An 18474-nucleotide genomic window follows, 5' to 3' on the forward strand; every position below is an offset into this window, starting at 1 on the left:
GGATGGGGCCTAGGGAGCCCAGGGCGCGGGCAGGAGGGGTAGGGGCTGCCCCCTGCCAGTCAGACCTACAGGAAGTTGCATAACAGAGATGTTTATTTTTGGTGAGGCTGAGTGGGATTTCTTCTCTTTAAAAAAAAACAAAAAAAAAAAAAACACCCAAAATATAAAACTTATTTGTCTGCCAGGAAGATAAATATCTCTGCTGAAAGCTCTTGGCCCAGCTGCCAGCGGCAGTTCACATGAAGCTGTCACCAAGACCTGGCGGTCTGTGCCAGGCTCACATGGTGTCATGCGTGATCCCGTGGGCCGGCCCACCCCCTGGGGGTGTCGGCACTGGCAGTGACCCCCCGAAATGTCCTCCTGGAGCTGCTTCCAGGCTCCCTCACCTCCACCCCCTCATCTTCAGGGCCTCGGAGAGGGAGGTAGAATGACAGAGACGAAATGTCCCTCGCAGCTTTCCCCCCCTTGAAGAGAGCCCCGGGGTACCCACAAAGCCTGGAGCGAGCCTGAAGCCTCAGGACCTGGGCAGGGTCAGGAGACCTGGGCCAGCGGCCTCGTCCCAACACATACTGCCCACTGCTTGGGCCGCGTCCCAGAAGAGGAAAGCGAGGGTTAGCGTGACCCTCATGCTTGTGGTGATCGGAGCCTGTGTGTGCAAGGTCCTGTCAGAGGCTGCGCACATGTGTCTCATCCATCTGTGATGTCATCTAACTCCAGCTACAGACAGGGGCTCCGAGAGGGGCTCACACCCTGTCTGCAGACACCAGCCCGCTCCCTCCCCACAGGGCCGCACACGCACTCGCACCCAGGGGCTCCGGCGAGTGTCTGCCCGCTCGGAGGACTTCTCCAGGGTCAGTCCTCTGCTGTTGGCCAGCCAAGACCACCCTGGGAATAAGGGCGCTGGCAGGAACGTGCACAGCCAGCCGGTACTGTGCCCCGTGCTTTACATGGTGGCCTCTTGAATCCAACAACTACCCTATGAGGATACCTATCCTGCTGCGATCGTCAGCCCCATGTTACAGAGGAGGAAACTGAGGCACAAAGAGGTTCAGTGAAGTGTCCAAAGCACACAGCTGGAGAGTCATCCCTGTGGGATTCATACCTAGGGTCAGGCTCCAGAGCCCTTGCTCCAACCCCAAAGGCCATTGTGTCTGCCCACGTGCTAACAGGGCTCTTTGGATGCAGACACACCACTCCCACCCGGGCCTCTGTCTCATCCCTGACCTGCATTGATTGACTGATCCTTTCCAGCTTCTAAGAACTGGTGGGCGGAGCCCCATTCTGACAGACAGCAGTGGGTGTGGGCCTCCAGCTTTGTGTAAATCAACCAAGGCCCCCCTGGAGGGGGCCGGACACTGCTTGGCCAATTGGTGAGACCAGTGTGGAGGGCAAGGGGATGTGGATTTTTGGAGAGGGAGCCGCAATTCCTGCTGAACCTCCAAAAGACACCAGGCCAGGAAAAGAGGGGCACTTCCGCCTGCCTGGGCCTCTCCTCCTCATCCCAAGCTCAGTTGGTCCTGAAATGACAGCTGAATGAGTTTTCCCTTCCATCTCGGGGTTCCAAAGCACTGACTCACACCCTCCATGCCCAAAGGAGAAGTTCTGGCAAGGGGGGGGGGGGCCTTCTAGAAGGAGGAGACTGGGCTCAGAAGGGCGGGAATCATAAATGTCATAATGACTGACCCATATTCACATAACATTGATGCTAAAAAGGAACCATTTTGAGATGATGGTAAAGTCTCAGAGAGGGAAAGGGACTTGCTCAAGGTCACCCAGCATGGTAATGGCAAGCCAAGATTAGAACCCAGGCCTCCTGACCTCATACCCAATGAGACAAGTCAGAGGATGGCACCCCTATCCCTCCTTGCTCTCTTTCTTGATTCAGTCACTGGTTTCTGACCTTGTTTCCTTCCCCCTCAGCCAAAGAGAGCTCCCTGAGTGAGCCAGAGTTGCCACCCGACTCTGATACGGTGGGGATGGACAGCAGCTACCTCAGTGTGAAGGAGGCTGGGGTGAAGGGGCCCCAGGACCGGGCCAGCGCTGACCTCCCCAGCCCGCTGGAGAAGGCTGACTCGGAGAGTAACAAGGGCAAGAAGCGGCGGAACCGGACCACCTTCACCAGCTACCAGCTGGAGGAGCTGGAGAAGGTCTTCCAGAAGACCCACTACCCCGACGTGTACGCGCGGGAGCAGCTGGCCATGAGGACGGACCTCACCGAGGCCCGAGTGCAGGTCAGTGAGGGTGCCTGGGGGGGGTGGAGTGTGAGAGCGGGGCCTTCCCTTGGAGCTGAGCCTGCCGACTGTCCCTCAACCACACTGTCTTCACCTTGTCCAAGGAGAGCCCCAGAGGCTCCCAGCCCGCCCTGCTTCACTTTAACATTGGGCTCCTTCCTCTGGTTGGAGTAGGAGTGGGAGAAGAGGGCCCTGTGGGGGGAGGGTGGGGCAGGAAGCTTGGAAGCTGTATTTGGGCTCTAAGTGGTGTGAGAGTCTAAGTGGTTTCATAAAGGAGTAAATGACTAGTCTCTGCTATAGAAGATCTGTCTCTTAGAAAGGAAACAGGGTAAACTTAAAGACATCACAGCAGCCCAGTGGGCAGAGACCAAGACCAATCCAGCTCTTCCTTCTTCCCAAGAGGGCCACCTACTCCTCTGTATTTCAGGTCCCAACTCTATATGCCTCCTTTGAGAAGTCTTCTTGACCATTATGGTGAAAGCAGAAGCCCTCTGCACCACCCAATCACACAACAAACACAATATAACACAATAAAATCCAGCACAACTCAATTCAATACAACTCAACTTAACCCAAACCAACAAAACACAACTCAACACAACACAACAACAAAATCCAATTCAGCTTGATTCAGTACAACCCAACTCAAACAAAACCAACACAAATGCAACACAATGCAACACAACTCAACACATCTCAACCCATCCCAACCCAACAAAATCCAACACAACTCAATTTAATACAATCCAACTTAATCAACACAACTCAACACAATGTAACTCAACTCAAACCAAGTCAACTCAACACAACACAACAACAAAATCCAGCTCAGCTTGATTCAGTACAACCCAACTCAAACAAAACCAACACAAATGCAACACAATGCAACACAACTCAATACATCTCAACCCATCCCAACCCAACAAAATCCAACACAACTCAATTTAATACAATCCAACTTAATCAACACAACTCAACACAATGTAACTCAACTCAAACCAAGTCAACTCAACACAACACAACACAACACAACCAAACCAGGTTACCTACTGCCACATTATCCTATTTTATCTCCTTTGTAGAAATGACTGACTTAAATTATTTTGTGTTTGTCTCCTATCACTAGAATATGAGCCTTTGAGGGCAGGTACTATGTGACTGTTCATCCCTGTATTCCTACCAATTAGAGAAAGCCAAAATCAGAGAAACAAAGGCAAAAAGTAAATATTTGTGGACCAATTGACCTCATTTGTCCAGAGAGGGTGTCCCTGCCACTCTGTGTGAAATTATAGCAAAGAAAGAACCAGACAGGAAACCAAGACCTCTGAGTACCCCAAACGGTGACAAAACTTACGCATTAAAGCTCAGGCCTCAGCTTCACATAGAGCATCATGCTCAGCCTGCTTTCCACCCCAGAGCTTGTTAGAAATGGCAAATAAAATGTCATCAGATAGCAGGTTTCCCCCTCAGTGTGCTTGAGTCAATAGCTTGAGGAAAAAGGGAATTGTTTTTGCTTTTTTTTTTTTTTTTTTTTAGCAGTACAGCACAGCTCAGCTCAGCTCAGAAGGACTTTCAGTGCTGGGACAAAGAGCCCTGCCTTGCTCAGCAGACCCCAAGGGCACCCCCTGTGGCATTAGTTCACTAAGGAGCCTTATCAGAGCTCTTCTAAGGCGATACACACTTCGCCAGTCTCACCAGGAGGAGGGAGAGACATTTGCAGCGCAGGCCAGAATCATGCTGTACGATAGCTAACATGGGAAGGACCGGCCATTTCAGTAAATACGTAGCCATCCAGAAGTGGTCTGAACCACAGTGATGTGAACAGGGGGGTTAAGCTAAGCTCCCGAGGGCAGGCTGTTTGTTGTTTTCCGCTCTGACCCCGAGTGAGTGTTTGGGGAAGGAAGGCAGGGCAGGCTTTACTGGGTTTCCAAAAGCCCTCTCCCACCCACTGTCGGGGATCACTGGCCACATGACCTCACGTGCTCAGAGTCTGGACAGGAACCCCAGAATCTGGCTTCAGCTCAGCAGATGGATTTGGCAGGAGGTGGAGAAGGGGTCGGCTGGAATGGAACATTCCTGTAGGTCAATGGTTCTCAATCTTTCTAATGCCGCAACGCTTTAATACAGTTCCTCATATGGTGACCCCAACCATAAAATTATTTTTGTTGCTACTTCATAACTGTAATTTTGCTACTGTTATGAATCTTAATGTAAATATCTGTGTTTTCCGATGGTCTTAGGTGACCCTGCTAGCGGTTCTGTACAGCCTAAGACCATCAGAAAACACAGATATTTACATTACAATTCATTAACAGTAGCAAAATTACAGTTATGAAGTAGCAATGAAAATAATTTTATGGTTGGGGGTCACCACAACATGAAGAACTGTATTAAAGGGTCGAGGCATTAGAAAGGTTGAGAACCACTGCTATAGGTGCTGTGTTGGTGTGAGATTAACCGACTCATTTTCTGTGTAGGATGTGTGTACGTATATGTGTGCTGTATGTGTTCCTAGCAAGTAGATGGAAGTACCCAGGGGTAGAATTCCCTTAGTATAGAAAGAAGGATGGCCCTTCCAGTACTAAACATGGAAATGACACTGAGGCATGCCGAACATTTTTCAGTCACCACTATCCAGCTAAATTGGTATTCTCTCTGCATACACACACACACACACACACACACACACACACACACACACACCTATGCCTGCCCCCAAAAAAGGAGTTGAGAAGTAGCTTATAATGGAAGATTCATTATTTTCACCTAAGAACAGGAACAATTTCATAAAATGGGAAGGTCATCATGTCAGAAATCTAGGCTTGGGATCATCGTTGCCACTGAGCACAAACTTCGCCTCTGAGCTTCCCAGCAGCCAAGGCAGAAAGGGTTGCCTGTCTTCTGATCCAAAGGGGAGATCCTAGAATTGCAGTGTGTTAGTGCTGAAGAGGATCACCTGGTCCTCTCGTTTGATGACAAGGAGCACAAGCGGCTGGGGGAGAGAGTGATTGTGGTCCGGGGACTCGGGAACGGGTCGCGGTGGCAGTGCTGAGACTAGGATCTGAGACTCGCGGTTCCAGCCCGGGGGCTTCTTTCGCTTCAGTTTGCTGTCCTAGGATGCAGGCCAGGTTGCTCCGAAACGTCTTTGTATGGAGGCCCTGGCAGGGTGGGTGGGATGTTCATTGCCTCAGACCTCTGGGTTGAGCCATGAGCCTGGCAGTGCCCTGGGGGCAAAGGGAATAGTGGCAGAACCCCCTGCCTGCGTCCGCTCAGTGTGTTTGGGGCCCACCACCAGCTGGTGGGAAGCCCGGTGCCTGGGTGGGGGGCACAGGAGGAGTGACGGGGTGCCGAGATGGGCCCTTCCTGGGAAGAAGCCCGGGGCTTGGCCCTGCTCCAGGGGGCTGCAGGGGCCTCTCTCTCTGTGTCTGGGATTCCAATCTGCGCAGCTGGTGTCTGAAGACAATAAGACAGAGGCCTTCCCCGCCCTGGGCCACCCCGCCAGGGCCCCAGATGGGCTGCGGTTAGCAGGGCCTCTGCCAAGAAGGTTGGTTCCTTGGGGAGAGGTCTGCGCCGATGGGCTCATGCCGGAGGAGGGGACGGGGAATGGGGTGGTCTGGGGTGAGACACACAGAACCTTGCGGCCTGCTCCCCTCCTGAGGGTGTGCTGTGGAGACAGGCATGGGGCACAGGGAATCTGGGTGGAAGCAGGGGGGTTGCTCTCCGAGTGTCAGGCTCCAGGGGTCAGAAATAGAAGGATGCAAAACCTCAGGACCCATGAATGTCGGCACAGGACGGGCCCGTGAGGATGCCCCTGCCACCGCCCCATCTATGTGGGAGGAGGCTGCAGACCAGAGAGGCTAGTTTAGCTTAAAGCCAGATCTGGGCAGAGAGCTCTAGCCATGTGCACAGGGTGGGGTCCAGGGAGGGAGGAATTGCAGGGGGAGGTGGCAGGTCTGCTCTCAGCAGCCTGCTCCCCCACAGCCAGCCGCCTCCCACCATCTCCTCTTCAGCCCTCAGCCTGACCCCATCCCTCTCCCCTCCCCAAGCCAGTGCTCTCTCTGCCTCCTCTCCCTCGCCTGCTCATCTATCTTCCCAGATAACCCAGGTCTCCCCTCTGCCGGCCTCCTCCTCCCCCACAACCAGCTCCCCCACATTCCATCCCCCCCCCCTCTACTCCTCCCCTCAATTCCAGGCTCCTTTAGGGACACTGGCCCTCTCCCTCCCCGCTGCATCCCTCCCAGCCCATCCAGGCCTGCGGAGGCTTCACCGGCACCTCTCCACTCTGCGTTCCCACACAGGGACCCCGAGTCCACAGGCTCCCAGAAACCTCCGCAGGCGGCAACTGAACCTCTTCTTGCCTTCTCCCCGCCCCCAAAGAGAGAAGGAAAAAGCCATATATCTTGATGCCTCCGGTGGGCTTCTCCCCTCCCCCCGGCTCCCCCCACAGAAAGCCCTGGGAGGTGGAGGAAGGAGCAGAAAGACTGAGCTAAGCCTGCAGGAAATTAAACATGAAATGAAAACAAGCTCCTCTGATGCACTCTCTCATCCTGCCCCCAGCCCCCCATTCCAGGCCGCTGATAAAGGGGGATCCCGTTTCAGCGGCTCAGAGTGGAGATCTGACCCGCCCTTGGCTCCCAGCAGGCTCTGGGGCAGGGCCGAGACCCCAGGCCCAGGAGAGGGCCGGTCTCCAGGGAGGACACAGGAAGACCGCTTCTCCTGTGCCACAGTCAGGAGGGGGGAAAGAGTGACTGAAAGAAACTTCAGCAGGCGTGTGTGTGTGCATGTGCATACGTGTGTGTGTGTGGTGCGTGTGCATGCATGTGTGTGGGGTGTGTGTGGGTGTGTGGTGTGTGTGCATGCATGTGTGTGTGTACACTTGTGCCCATGCATACTTGGGGCTGGGGGGAAGGAAGGTGCAGTACACACTCCCTCCTCCCCCCACCCTTCCTACGCTGGCATGAGATACATACGGTATACTTCAGATTTCTTGAGCCTTTCCTCTAGCGAAGGACAGCAAGAAAGGCCAGGCGCTACCGTGTTTCCCCGAAAATAAGACATCCTCCGAAAATAAGACCTAGCGCATGGAAAGATAAGACATCCCCTGAAAATAAGACCTAGCGCAACTTTGGGAGAAAAAATTAATATAAGACACTGTCTTATTTTCGGGGAAACAGGGTATAAATAAACAAATGTGGAGCACTCTAAAAATGGATGGAATTTCCCATCTGTCTCACCTAAGAGGCATCACCCCTGGGAGATGTCAATACAAATATTGGCCCATTTTCCAGAGGCAGAAACGGAGGCTGTTGGCAGTGCCAGCGCTCCCGTGGGGCACTCCGTTCCTGAGCGACACTGGGAGCCTGTGCAGAAAGCATGTCGGCTGCACAGCCCACAGGCCGCATGCATCGTTTATGGGGTCCGTGTTAGCCTTTGGGTTTGACAGGCTTGCTGCCCAGCCTGCCTCTGGGAAGCCCAGCTCCCGCCTCTGACTCGGCCCCAGGCCATCCCTGGCTTGGAAGCCGATCCCTCAGCACCCCTCTCCCACCTGGCAATTCCCAGTCAGGCAGGGCTCACAGGCCCTGAAGGGAGCTCTTGCCCACGAGCCTTGGGCCAGAAGTGCCTCAAGCACCCCCCATGGATCCCAGCTCCTTCACCTGCCCCGGACACCCCCCCCCCACTCAGGCCCCCAGTCAGGCCAGCTTCCACCACCCATGCTCGGTGACAGGTGGCCTCCAGCCCTCTTCCCATGAAGCCCCCCTTCTGAGTGAGCGCTTACATGTCTGCCTCTGCTGACAGCATCAGGGGCAAACCCCTGCACTTGGCCCCCGAGGTCCCCACAGTCTGACTTCTGCTTCCTCGATTCCTTTCTCCCACTGTTCCTCAGCGTGCCCGGTGTCTCTAAACTCAGGCCTGGATTCTCCCTCCAGCCAACACTCCAGGCCCCTCTCCAGCCCTCCCCTCCAAGAAGCCCTCCCTGACTGCCTCTGTTGCCCAGCAGGGCTCTGTGATCCTCAGGCCCTTTAACACGGGGTTTCAGAGCCGGGAGACTATTTCCCACAAGAATGGGGGTGGGGGGAAGGCAGAGTCAGGAGGGGAGGGCCTCTGGCTGGCAGGCCACAGGGAGTCACGGGCCGTTCGGAAAACCACGTGTGTGGTGGTCTAATACAGTGGTCGGCAAACTCATTAGTCAACAGAGCGGCAAACCGCAGCTTGCACGCCGCATGTGGCTCGCAAGCTGCAGTTTGCCAACCACTGGTCTAATAGGACAATTTTCTGGAGGGGTATTCACGCTTTTATCAGCTTCTCCACGGCAGATCAGGCCACACCTCCCCATAAATGCTCACGACCAGGACGCGTTTCATGTGTGTGACGCTTGCTCTAGATCCTGACACGTAGCAAAAATGAAGTTCCTGGCCAGGGTCACGGCCCTGGTTGGTGGGGGGTGAGCGAGCTGCCTCCCTGACTCTCGGCTTCGACCGTTCTAGATGGTAAGCCCTTGGGGATGCACACCGAAGCGGCGCTTGCCGGCAGCCCCGTGGCCTGCTGGGCTCCCGGTCACCGCTGCGGGCTGGGCCTCGGACCGAACCTACAACACCTGCTCTGTCCTGCAGGTCTGGTTCCAGAACCGGAGGGCCAAGTGGCGGAAGCGGGAGCGCTTCGGGCAGATGCAGCAGGTCCGGACCCACTTCTCCACGGCCTACGAGCTGCCCCTCCTCACGCGCGCTGAGAACTACGCCCAGGTCAGTCCCTGCCCCAGCTGCCTGCTCTGACCTCCACCCCCCAGCCCAGAACCCGCACTCTGGAGAAGGACCCAGGTCCTCCGAGATGGGGCTCACGGCTTCCAGGTCCCTCGGGCCCAGCCTAGTAAGCTGTGTGCCCTTACACCAGACCGTGGGAGGCCAGAGCCGTTCCTGTCCCACGTGAGGGTTGCCCCAGGCGTGGCTGAGTCCCCAGCTCCACCTGCCTCCCCATCAATGCTGAGAGGGGAATGGGGCCCAGAGGTGGAAGCTGGGGAGAGGAGAGGGGACACAGCTGCATCCAGCCCAACCCCCACCACTGCCTGGGCACCCTCCACCTCTTCACCCCAGACATATGGGTGCCCCACTGGCTCCATCCCCTCCGTCGCTGCACTCACCTCCTGAGGCAGTGTATCCGTTGGTTCGAGTGAGTTCTGAGGCCTCAAGGGCATCAGCTTTGAGATCCTCAGCCACTGACTTTGGCTTCTGGGAGATGTAGGTCCCCTCTGCCCCCTCGCACCCCCTCCACACCACCACCCACCAGCCCAGAGCCCATGCCCCCAACGCCCAGCTCCCCGCTCCCCACTGATCGCGTACCCTGGAGGCTCTGGCCTGGGAGGAGCCGGAGGTAAATCAGGCGCTGGCCTCAAAGGATCCACGGACAAAGAGACAAAGTCCGCAACTGTGTCTATGATCAGGAAGGCAGCGGCCGAGACGGGCTGCCCTCGGCTGCTTAGCTGCAGCCCCAACCTCTCACTGGACCCCAGATGAAGTCTGAAGTTCGAAGCAGACAGAAGTTCTACCTACTGCAGGCCTGGCCCCGGGGGGCAGCCGCCAAAGCACCCAGCCCAGGCTCTCCTGGGGGCGCCTGGGGGACCTTCATGCTTAGAGGGGCTCCCAAGTAAGAATGGGCTCATCCTCATGCTGGGGAGAGCTCGTTGTGGGGAGAGGTCACTCAGGGGGTATTCCTATGGACTCCCCCCGCCCCCCCAACTCCCCCACCCTTGCCCCAGGCAGCTGGTGACATCTCTCCCTCCTCCTCCCCAGATTCAGAACCCGTCCTGGATCGGCAACAACGGGGCAGCCTCGCCAGTGCCCGCCTGCGTGGTCCCCTGCGACCCGGTGCCAGCCTGCATGTCACCTCACGCCCACCCCCCCGGCTCCGGGGCTGGCGGCGTCACCGACTTCCTGAGCGTCTCCGGGGCCGGTGGCCACGTGGGCCAGACGCACATGGGCGGCCTGTTCGGAGCCGGCCTCGGCCCGGGCCTCAACGGCTATGAGCTCAACGGGGAGCCGGACCGCAAGACCTCGAGCATTGCGGCCCTGCGCATGAAGGCCAAGGAGCACAGTGCGGCCATCTCCTGGGCCACATGACAGGGCCCTCCCGCCCCGGGCCCGCACCCGCCCCACCTCAGGGCGCTGGCCACGCCCATGCTTTCCAGGCCCCCAGCCTCCCACTCGACTTTCCTCTTAGGAACCTGGCCCGAGCCAGGGGCCTGACCCTCAGCACTTTCAGCCACCCCAGGTCTGAGGCCCCGTGGACTGCTGGGAGGGAGGGGACAGCAGGCCCCTGTCCCTCCCCGCACCAAGGCCGAGATGCCTGCTCCCGGCCAGGGGCAGCGGAGGAAGCGGTGGCCGGGGTTGCGACTTCGCATCCATTAGAAGCTGAAGACCCTCTCCCCCATCCCGCCTGGTGTGACCACTGAGTCAAGTCTAAATTCCCGCTGAGACTCAGCAGCAGCCGCAATGCAGTCACGTCCGTCCATCCTTCTTCTGTGTGGCCCCCGGTCAGCAGCCCCAAGACTGTCTGGAGAACAGGCTGACCTGCAGGGTCAGCCCCCCGCCCTCCTGGCTCCTTTCCTCTTCTTAAACACCCCATAAAACCTGACCTCCTGGACCCCAGGCACCTGCCTCACCGTCACCCAGAATGGAGGAGTCCCCATCCTGACTATCCCCAGGCTGGACACGCCCAGAGGGAATGAATGGGCCGAGGAGCGGGAGCCAAAGAATCCAGCGGTCACCAGCAGTGCTGACGTGCAGGAGGGGGACGCACCCAGAAACCCTGGATCTGGGTGTATCGCCAGGGAGGATGCAGACCCCACGGTACCCCCAGTGCTCAGGGGAGAGAAGCTTCCAGAGAGAGAAAGGGCCACAGGGAAATGTCCAGTGAGGGCAGGGCTCGCACACACACTGTCTCCGGCCCTGACATCCCGTTGCGGGCGGGATGACAGCGACCATGGGCAGGTCGGGCAGGTCTGTTCTCCATCCAGTTAGCCCCCCTGAGGGGGGAGGGGGTTGGGTTCTCCCTCCTGTCCCCTCTTGGTCACTCACTGGGGCAGCTGAGCAGTGTCTTGGAAGGACTTACACCTGGGACACTGGAGCCAGGGCCTGGGGGAGGCACAGGTCAGGGGCGTGTGCGGGATCTGCTGGAGGACCTGTGCCCACGCTCGGTCTCCAGGCTGCCTTCCCATCCTCCGCCATCTCTGGCACACCGACATACCTTCCAGAACCTTCCACAGTGACTGGGCTCCGTAGCCTTCCAGGCACAGGGCAGACAGCCCACCTCACGCTTCTTCCTAAGGGATCGGAATCCCCAGCCCCTCCCTCTGGCCTCTGGGAGGCTCCTAGGGGCGAGCCCAGGATGCCCTCGGCAGCCTTGCCCTGCCTGTAGGAAGGGGCCTCCAAGGGGGAGGGGCACTCCACGTCTGCCCGACTTGAGACCTGCAGCTAGGCCCCAGCCGTCACCAAAGCCATGGCACACAATATGTCCCCGTCCTCCGGGAGGTCCATGGCAGCCCCCACCCTCTGAAGTGCTTGTCTCTTATTCTCTCCCTTGGTTCTGCCCGTGAGGAGGGCCAGGCGCGTCAGCCCCGGGGCCTGGACGCAGGCCAGCCTCTTGGGTTGGGCAGATCCCCTGCCTCTGAGCTGCTCGGGGTTTACAGGAAATCGCAGTGTCCACCTCGGCCCCGAGTTCTCCTCGGCTCCAGAACAGGCCGGGGAGCATCTGGCTCTGGCCTCCCTCAGGCGAGCCAGGCCTCTGTGAGCCGGAACTCTGAGGTCGCTCTGCTGGAGCCACAGGGGTCTCGGACATGGCATTGGACGTCCTTGAAGGCGTGGCTTTCCGGATTTCATTTGCTGGAGGATCATGGAGTGGCCTTTTCAGTTCTGAGGGCCACTGAAATAACCAGACACCACCCCCCCCCCAAAAAAAAAAAAAAAAAACCTAGTGAGGGAAGGAGCAAGCTGCCCAAGGCTGGGAGCAGTCCCATTTCCTCCTAAATGGGAACCTTCAAGAAGGCACGTTTTCACCAGGAGAGAGTCCTTGCACAGAGAAAGCCCCAAGGGGGGGAGGAGGGCTTGCAGTGGATCCTTCTGGAAGGGACTCCACCACCCAATTTTCTATGTGTCTGCTTTAAGAGAAGGCCTCTGGTAGCGGAAGTCTCTCTGTGGCTCTGGCTGCCTGTCCCACCACCAGAGCCTCGAGCCCTGTGTTCATGATTAACGCGTTCCTGCTCATCTCCCCACAGCTGGCTACCCTCCCTCTGGCCTGTCCTCCCTGTCCTGCCCTCTAGGGCCTGCCTGACACTCTGAGAACCACATTGAGAGCTGGGGAGTTGGGGGTTACTCTAGTTAGTTCAATCCCCTTACCATGGAGACAGGAGACCCGGCTCCCAGGGAGCAGTGACTGCCCTGACAGGTCTAACCAGAGGCCAGGAAAGCTGAGAGCAGCCTGACATGCTGCCTGGGTTTGACTGCCAGGTCTTAGGGGGCAGCTGATGCATGAAGCACCCCCCCACACACCCCCCCAGGGCCAGCACTCAGCTCTCTGCTCGGGCGCCTTGCCCTCCTCAGCTGCTTTCTCCTGGGTTCTTCCCCGGGGGCGGGGAGAAGAGTTAGGCCCTGGCCTTCCCTGTTTCAGGGCGGGAGGCATCCCCGAAGCAGCACCTGGGACGGCTCAGCCCGCTTGAGGACTCTCCAGCTGGTGGCTCCTCGGGACAGCAGCAGGAGGAGCAGGAGCAGCCTGCTCTGAGGCTGCGGAGAAGCTGAGGAGGCGAAGATTCCCTTGGGCCCCTTGCCTAGGATCTCAGCAGAGGTGGCGACCTGAAGTGGTGGGCAGCCTCACCCCGCTGGGGGTGCCCCTGCGGCCAGGGCTGGACACTGAGGTGCTGCCCCCTCATGCTGTCACTGCTGCGGGGCGGGGGAGGAGGAGAGGGCCTGGGGCAGGCACTCGGAGGGGCTTGTCCACAGTCTTCCCTGGACTTGGAGGACACGGGCTTTGTCACTTCCCTTGAGTTCTTCCAACGATACTTGATTCTCAGCTCTGGCTGCTGTGCCCCAGCGCGGGGAAGCACGGTGGCCAGGCTGGTCCAGCGACTGACTCTGCGATGGCGAGGTGGGGCCCGGCCCACATCGCGTGGCCACACTGGGCCCAGCTCCAGTGCCCTTTCCGCCCTTGATTCCACCGACTCCGCCGGGCAGGCGGGCAAGAGGAACTCTCCCATGAAAACAGCCACGCAGCCTGCTTCCGCCCTCTCTCTCCGGGCTGGGTCATGGGGAGGCCGCCTTGGGAGACACCTTGGGCTTCTGCTCTGGGTGATGGCCCTGACTGTCAGGCTCGCTGGGGAGGACGGCTAGCAAGCTGGCCCCCAGGATAATCATCCACGAACCGAAAAGAGGAAAATGAGGAGGCCACACAAACCCTACTTCTCAAAAGTCGGGCAGCCCACATCACTTCATGAAGGAAGCTGGCGGCAGGAGAGGTGTCCCAGTGAACATGACCTAATCTCGCCCCTCCTCCACCCCCTACCCACCTCCCCCCACCCTTAGGTTCACAGAGCTAGGCCTTTATACTACTGATTTTGAAGGACAGTTTTCGATGTCTAACAATCTGGGTGTGCCGTGGCTGGAAAGAGGGCTGAGTGCTAGAAGGAACATGAACCTCAACCGATACTGACTTGTTCTCATTGTAAGATATGTTAACCCTGTATAAACGCAACTTTTCCTTTAGCTTAATGGCCTGGGGTGGATATTAAAAATATATATTAAAAAATACATTAAAAATTCAGAAAAAAATGTATTAAAAAAAAATGAGGTCGGTTCCATAAAATTTTACTGCCTATACCACCAAGTAACTACATTACAGCAAAGTATTCATAGAAACGTTCTTGCCTTTAAAGTAAGTTATTGCACTTACGTCTTTTCGGGGAGGGGAGGGACACGGAGGAGGAGGAGACCTGGGGGCCCAGGCCTGGGGCCGCTGGAGAGCAGGAGCCCCAGTCGCCCCGAGCACCTGGCTGGTCACAGCCCAGACTGTCTGTTTGGTTGTTGTTTGCAATAAACTCCTTCTCCTTCCTCCTCTCCACTGGAACCTGTCTGTTTTGTTCCCGACTTGTGACAGATGAAATGTGATCAGAGGGGCCTCTGAAATCTCACGTTAATTGAAGTCGGCAAAAAATACTAACAGTGCCCTTTTGAACTGCTGACACAGTGCAGGGTGGATTATGAGGCCTAGATTAACAACAGGTGGCCGCCCGGCTCCTGCTCCTGCTCCGGGAGGGGTGCATGGCCTGCGGGGGTCTGGAACGGTCCCCCTTTATCCCAGGGGACCCGTCTGCGCGGCCGGGGGTGGGAAGAAGCAGGGCTACCATAGTCCGCTTCTCAGGCAGCAAAATGAGGTCCCAGCAGCAGCTCCTTGGCACCCCTATCTCTGTGCTGCTTAGCACAGCCCGCACCGAGGGTCTTCCCAGCTCACGGGCTCCCTCTGCGGCACCGAGTGCCGGACCGTGTCTCCAGGGGCTGTTCTGGAAGCAGGCTCCGGCCAGGACACGCGGATCCGGGGCAGGAGGCCTGGTGGCTTCGCCCAGAGCACAGGACAGGCCTCCAGCACAGGCAGGTCCCAGGCCTGGTCTCCTACTTGGTGGCTGAGGGAACTTGTCGGAGGTCCATCCAGATGACTTTTAAAGCAAAGCTCTAGAAACACGTGATCAAGCAACAGGGCCCAGCTCTCCCGCCTTCCGCACGAAGGTGACCCCGGGGAGAGGCAGTTAGCTCCAGGGAGCCCTGTGCAGAGAGGGAGCCATCTACGTTCACCAGACAGCCTGAAGGAGGGGAGTGAGCCCTGCCTGGGTGACCAGCTAGCGGGAGGGGTACAGGTCACACGCATGCACTCAGTGGTTCACGTACAGGCAGAGATCCTGTTTGCTGGTGGGGCATGGGAGGGGCAGCAGTGATGGTCCGTCTCCTCACACAGGCCCAGACTCGCAGACTCAGCAGCTGAAGAACAATAGGCCCTCCACAGACAGCCCACTCCCCGTGCACACTGTCTGCTTTCTCAGAGTGTCTAGTGCCAGCACCAGGGACAATGAGTGGGAGAGCTGACATTTCCCCCAGGAATTCTGATTCCAAACAGATTTTTTTTTTTTTTTTTTTTTTTTAGCTCAACATAGACCAACAGGCTTGAGGAAGGGCGAACTTCCGAAAGGAGCTTCAGTTTAGGACCATGTGCAAACCATGTGTTAAGGTGTTGCCTTAACTAGTTGGGAGCAAACTCCTGTGGGGTCCGTGTGAGGTCTCCCCGGCGTCCTGGCTGCAATGCTGTTGCCATGCCTCCTGGGATTCCTCTTTTGGCTGTCCCACAAGCCCCCTCTTCAACCCTTCTCTGTCCCTTCCCACACCGTACTCCTAATTTCCACACTCTGTGGGGAAGGAGGAGCTCGCTGTGGCTGTGGCATTCAGGCCGTGATGCAATGTGGAGAGAGAATGAAAATCAATGAGTGTGTGTGCTGGGGGGCAAGGGAAGGAGATTGGGCAGAGGAAGGAGGCACGAAGGTAGCTCTGTGCAGATGAGGGCATAGAAAAGGACCAGCCAGGATGCCGGATGTTGAAGTAAGACACAAGAACCCTGGGTTTAAGAATGGATTGCAACTGGATACAAAAATAAACACCCAGAAATCTATGTGTTTTTTTTTTTATACACCAATAATGAACTCACAGAAAGAGAAACAACATCAGCAACAAAATCCCATCTACTATTGCACCAAAAAAAATTAAGATGCCTCAGAATAAACTTAACTAATGAGGTAAAAGATCTATACTCAGAAAACTACAGGACGTTGAAAAAAGAGATAGAGGAAAACATAAACAAATAGAAGAATATACCGTGTTCATGGATTGGTAGAATCAACATCATTAAAATGTCCATACAATCCAAAGCAATCTATTGATTTAATGCAATCCCCATTAAAACTCCATTGGCGTATTTCACAGACCTAGAAAAAACTCTCCAAAAATCTATAAGAAACAAAAAAAGATCCTGAATAGCCACGGCAATCTTGAGAAAGAAAAACAAAGTTGGAGGTATCACAATACCAGATATCAAGCTATATTATAAAGCCACTGTTCTAAAAACTGCCTAGTACTGGCACAAGAACAGACATATAAACCAATGGAACAGAACAGCGAACCCAGAAATCAACCCAAGCCATTATGCTCAATTAATATTTGACAAAGGAGGCAAGAGCATACAATGGAGTCAAGACAGTCTCTTCAATAAATGGTGATGGGGAAATTGGATAGATACTAGTACATAAAAAAAAAAAAATGAAACTAGACCACCAACTTACACCATACACAAAAATAAACTCAAAATGGATAAAAGACTTAAATGTAAGATAGGAAACCATAAAAATATTAGAGGAATCCATAGGCAGCAAAATATCAGAAGCAATATCTTTACTGATACAGCTCCTAGGGCAATGGAAACTAAGGAGAAAATAAACAAATGGGACTACATCAAAATAAAAAGCTTCTGCACAGCAAAGGAAATCATCAACAAAACAAGAAGAAAGCCCACTGCATGAAAGAATATATTTGCCAATGTTATATTTGATATGTGCCTAATCTCCAAAATTTATAGGGAACTGATACATCTTAACAAAAGGAAGATAAACAATCCAATCAAAAAATGGGCAAAGGACCTAAATAGATGCTTTTCTAAAGTGTACATACAGAAGGCCAAGAGACATATGAAAACATGTTCAAAGTCACTAATCATCCGAGAGATGCAAATCAAAACAACAATGAGGTACCATCTCACACCTGAGCGACTCATCAGGCGAACCCATCCTGAGAATATAGTGTTCCCTATCCCAAGTTTAACTAGACAATGAATGCTGTGTCCAGCTCATAGTCTCACTGGACACTCTCAATGTGTTCCCAAAGCCTGGAGAAGCCAGGAATCACTCTTTAGGAAGTCCTAACTTGGAGTATTTCCCAACGTCCAGACTTCCACACAGGATATAACACCTGGCACTGGGCGGTCAGGTGTTTCCCTTTCCTCCCAAGGTTGTCATAGGTCACCTTCTCCATCGAGGTGGTATAGCCATGGGACCAAAGGAGCATCTATCTGTTATTAATGAATATTCCCCATTGTGTCTTCTAAAAAAGGGCCAAGGAACAACTGGCAACTGGAAGTTGCTATGAGAGAGGGGATGGAAATCCTATTTCTTCCAGGCATTGGAGAAGGTGGAGTTAATGGAGTCCTCATTTGCCCAAGCTGTCAACATACCAAACCAACCTGGTAACAAGAAGAAGCCTCAAGGCTGTTCGAAGAGAAATTATTGGGGCTACCTCCAGAAAACCAGGACAGAGATCAGGTGCAGGGTAGGCAGAAGGGAGGAGATGAAGGCAAGCCCCTCAGGATCTACTAGAGAAAGGCTATTGGAAATCTTATAGGCGCTGCTGCCACCAATGCACAATTTTCGTTAATTACCTCAATTGTGGCTGTTATCCCCCTTAATGAGAAACACAGCTTCACTTCTAAGCAGGCACTGAGGCTGGAAGAAAGCTGAAACCTGAAAATCAGCAGATACAGGGCTGCATACAGCCCTTACTATTGAAATTAAGCCACATCCAAAACATAGGGGAGGACTCCAAATAGCTTCAGACAGCAGTTAGGCAGGCAGGGCCCTCACCAGGCACCGGATGGACGCTCTCCTGACTCGTCAAGAGGCCCAGATCCCAAGTTCTCATTTCAATAACATAAGAAAATAAACATGGGGCTTATTTATAGCACAGGAAAGGGACTTGGGCAAAAGAACTGCTCATTCGGTAATCCACCCTGACGGGGCCAGATAGGATCCAGACCCCCACGCTCTCTGGTAACAGAAATAGGGGCCGGAAGAGGGCTGGCTGCCAGCATCATCAGGTACAATCTGGTAAAGGTCCTGGCTAAGAGGTGGAGAAGTGATCTGATAGGTCACTCCATCTCATCAACCAGAATCTAAGCGCTCTTGCTGTGTCCAATTTCTGGTTGAGGAAACTAAGGCCCTGAGTGGACTCTCTCAAGGCCAGAGAAGGGCAAAGGTACAACTCAAGGGCGGGTGCTATGAGAAAAGGAAATTAAAATCATCCTTGGTTTGGCTCAGTAGCTAGGGCATTGGCCCGTGGACTAAAGGATCCCAGGTTAAACTCAAGGGTATGTACCTTAGTTGCAGGCTCAACCCAGC

General features: G+C 55.1%; 1 protein-coding gene across 1 annotated transcript in view; it reads left to right on the forward strand.

Annotated features, from left to right (window-relative positions):
- The window catches only part of ALX4 (ALX homeobox 4), a gene marked incomplete at its 5' end in the record, with an annotated part of 35382 nt that extends 23232 nt beyond the window's left edge, over positions 1 to 12150 (forward strand). The window contains 3 exons of the mRNA XM_084894495.1: positions 1921 to 2231; positions 8843 to 8971; positions 10016 to 12150. Coding sequence (XP_084750621.1) covers positions 1921 to 2231; positions 8843 to 8971; positions 10016 to 10342 — 767 coding nt within the window. The 3' untranslated portion in view covers positions 10343 to 12150. The remainder of the gene's footprint in view (positions 1 to 1920; positions 2232 to 8842; positions 8972 to 10015) is intronic.
- Positions 12151 to 18474: the final 6324 nt, after the last annotated feature.

The sequence above is a fragment of the Pipistrellus hanaki genome (genome assembly GCF_964339955.1).
Source record: "Pipistrellus hanaki genome assembly, chromosome: 9".
Lineage (NCBI taxonomy): Eukaryota > Metazoa > Chordata > Mammalia > Chiroptera > Vespertilionidae > Pipistrellus > Pipistrellus hanaki.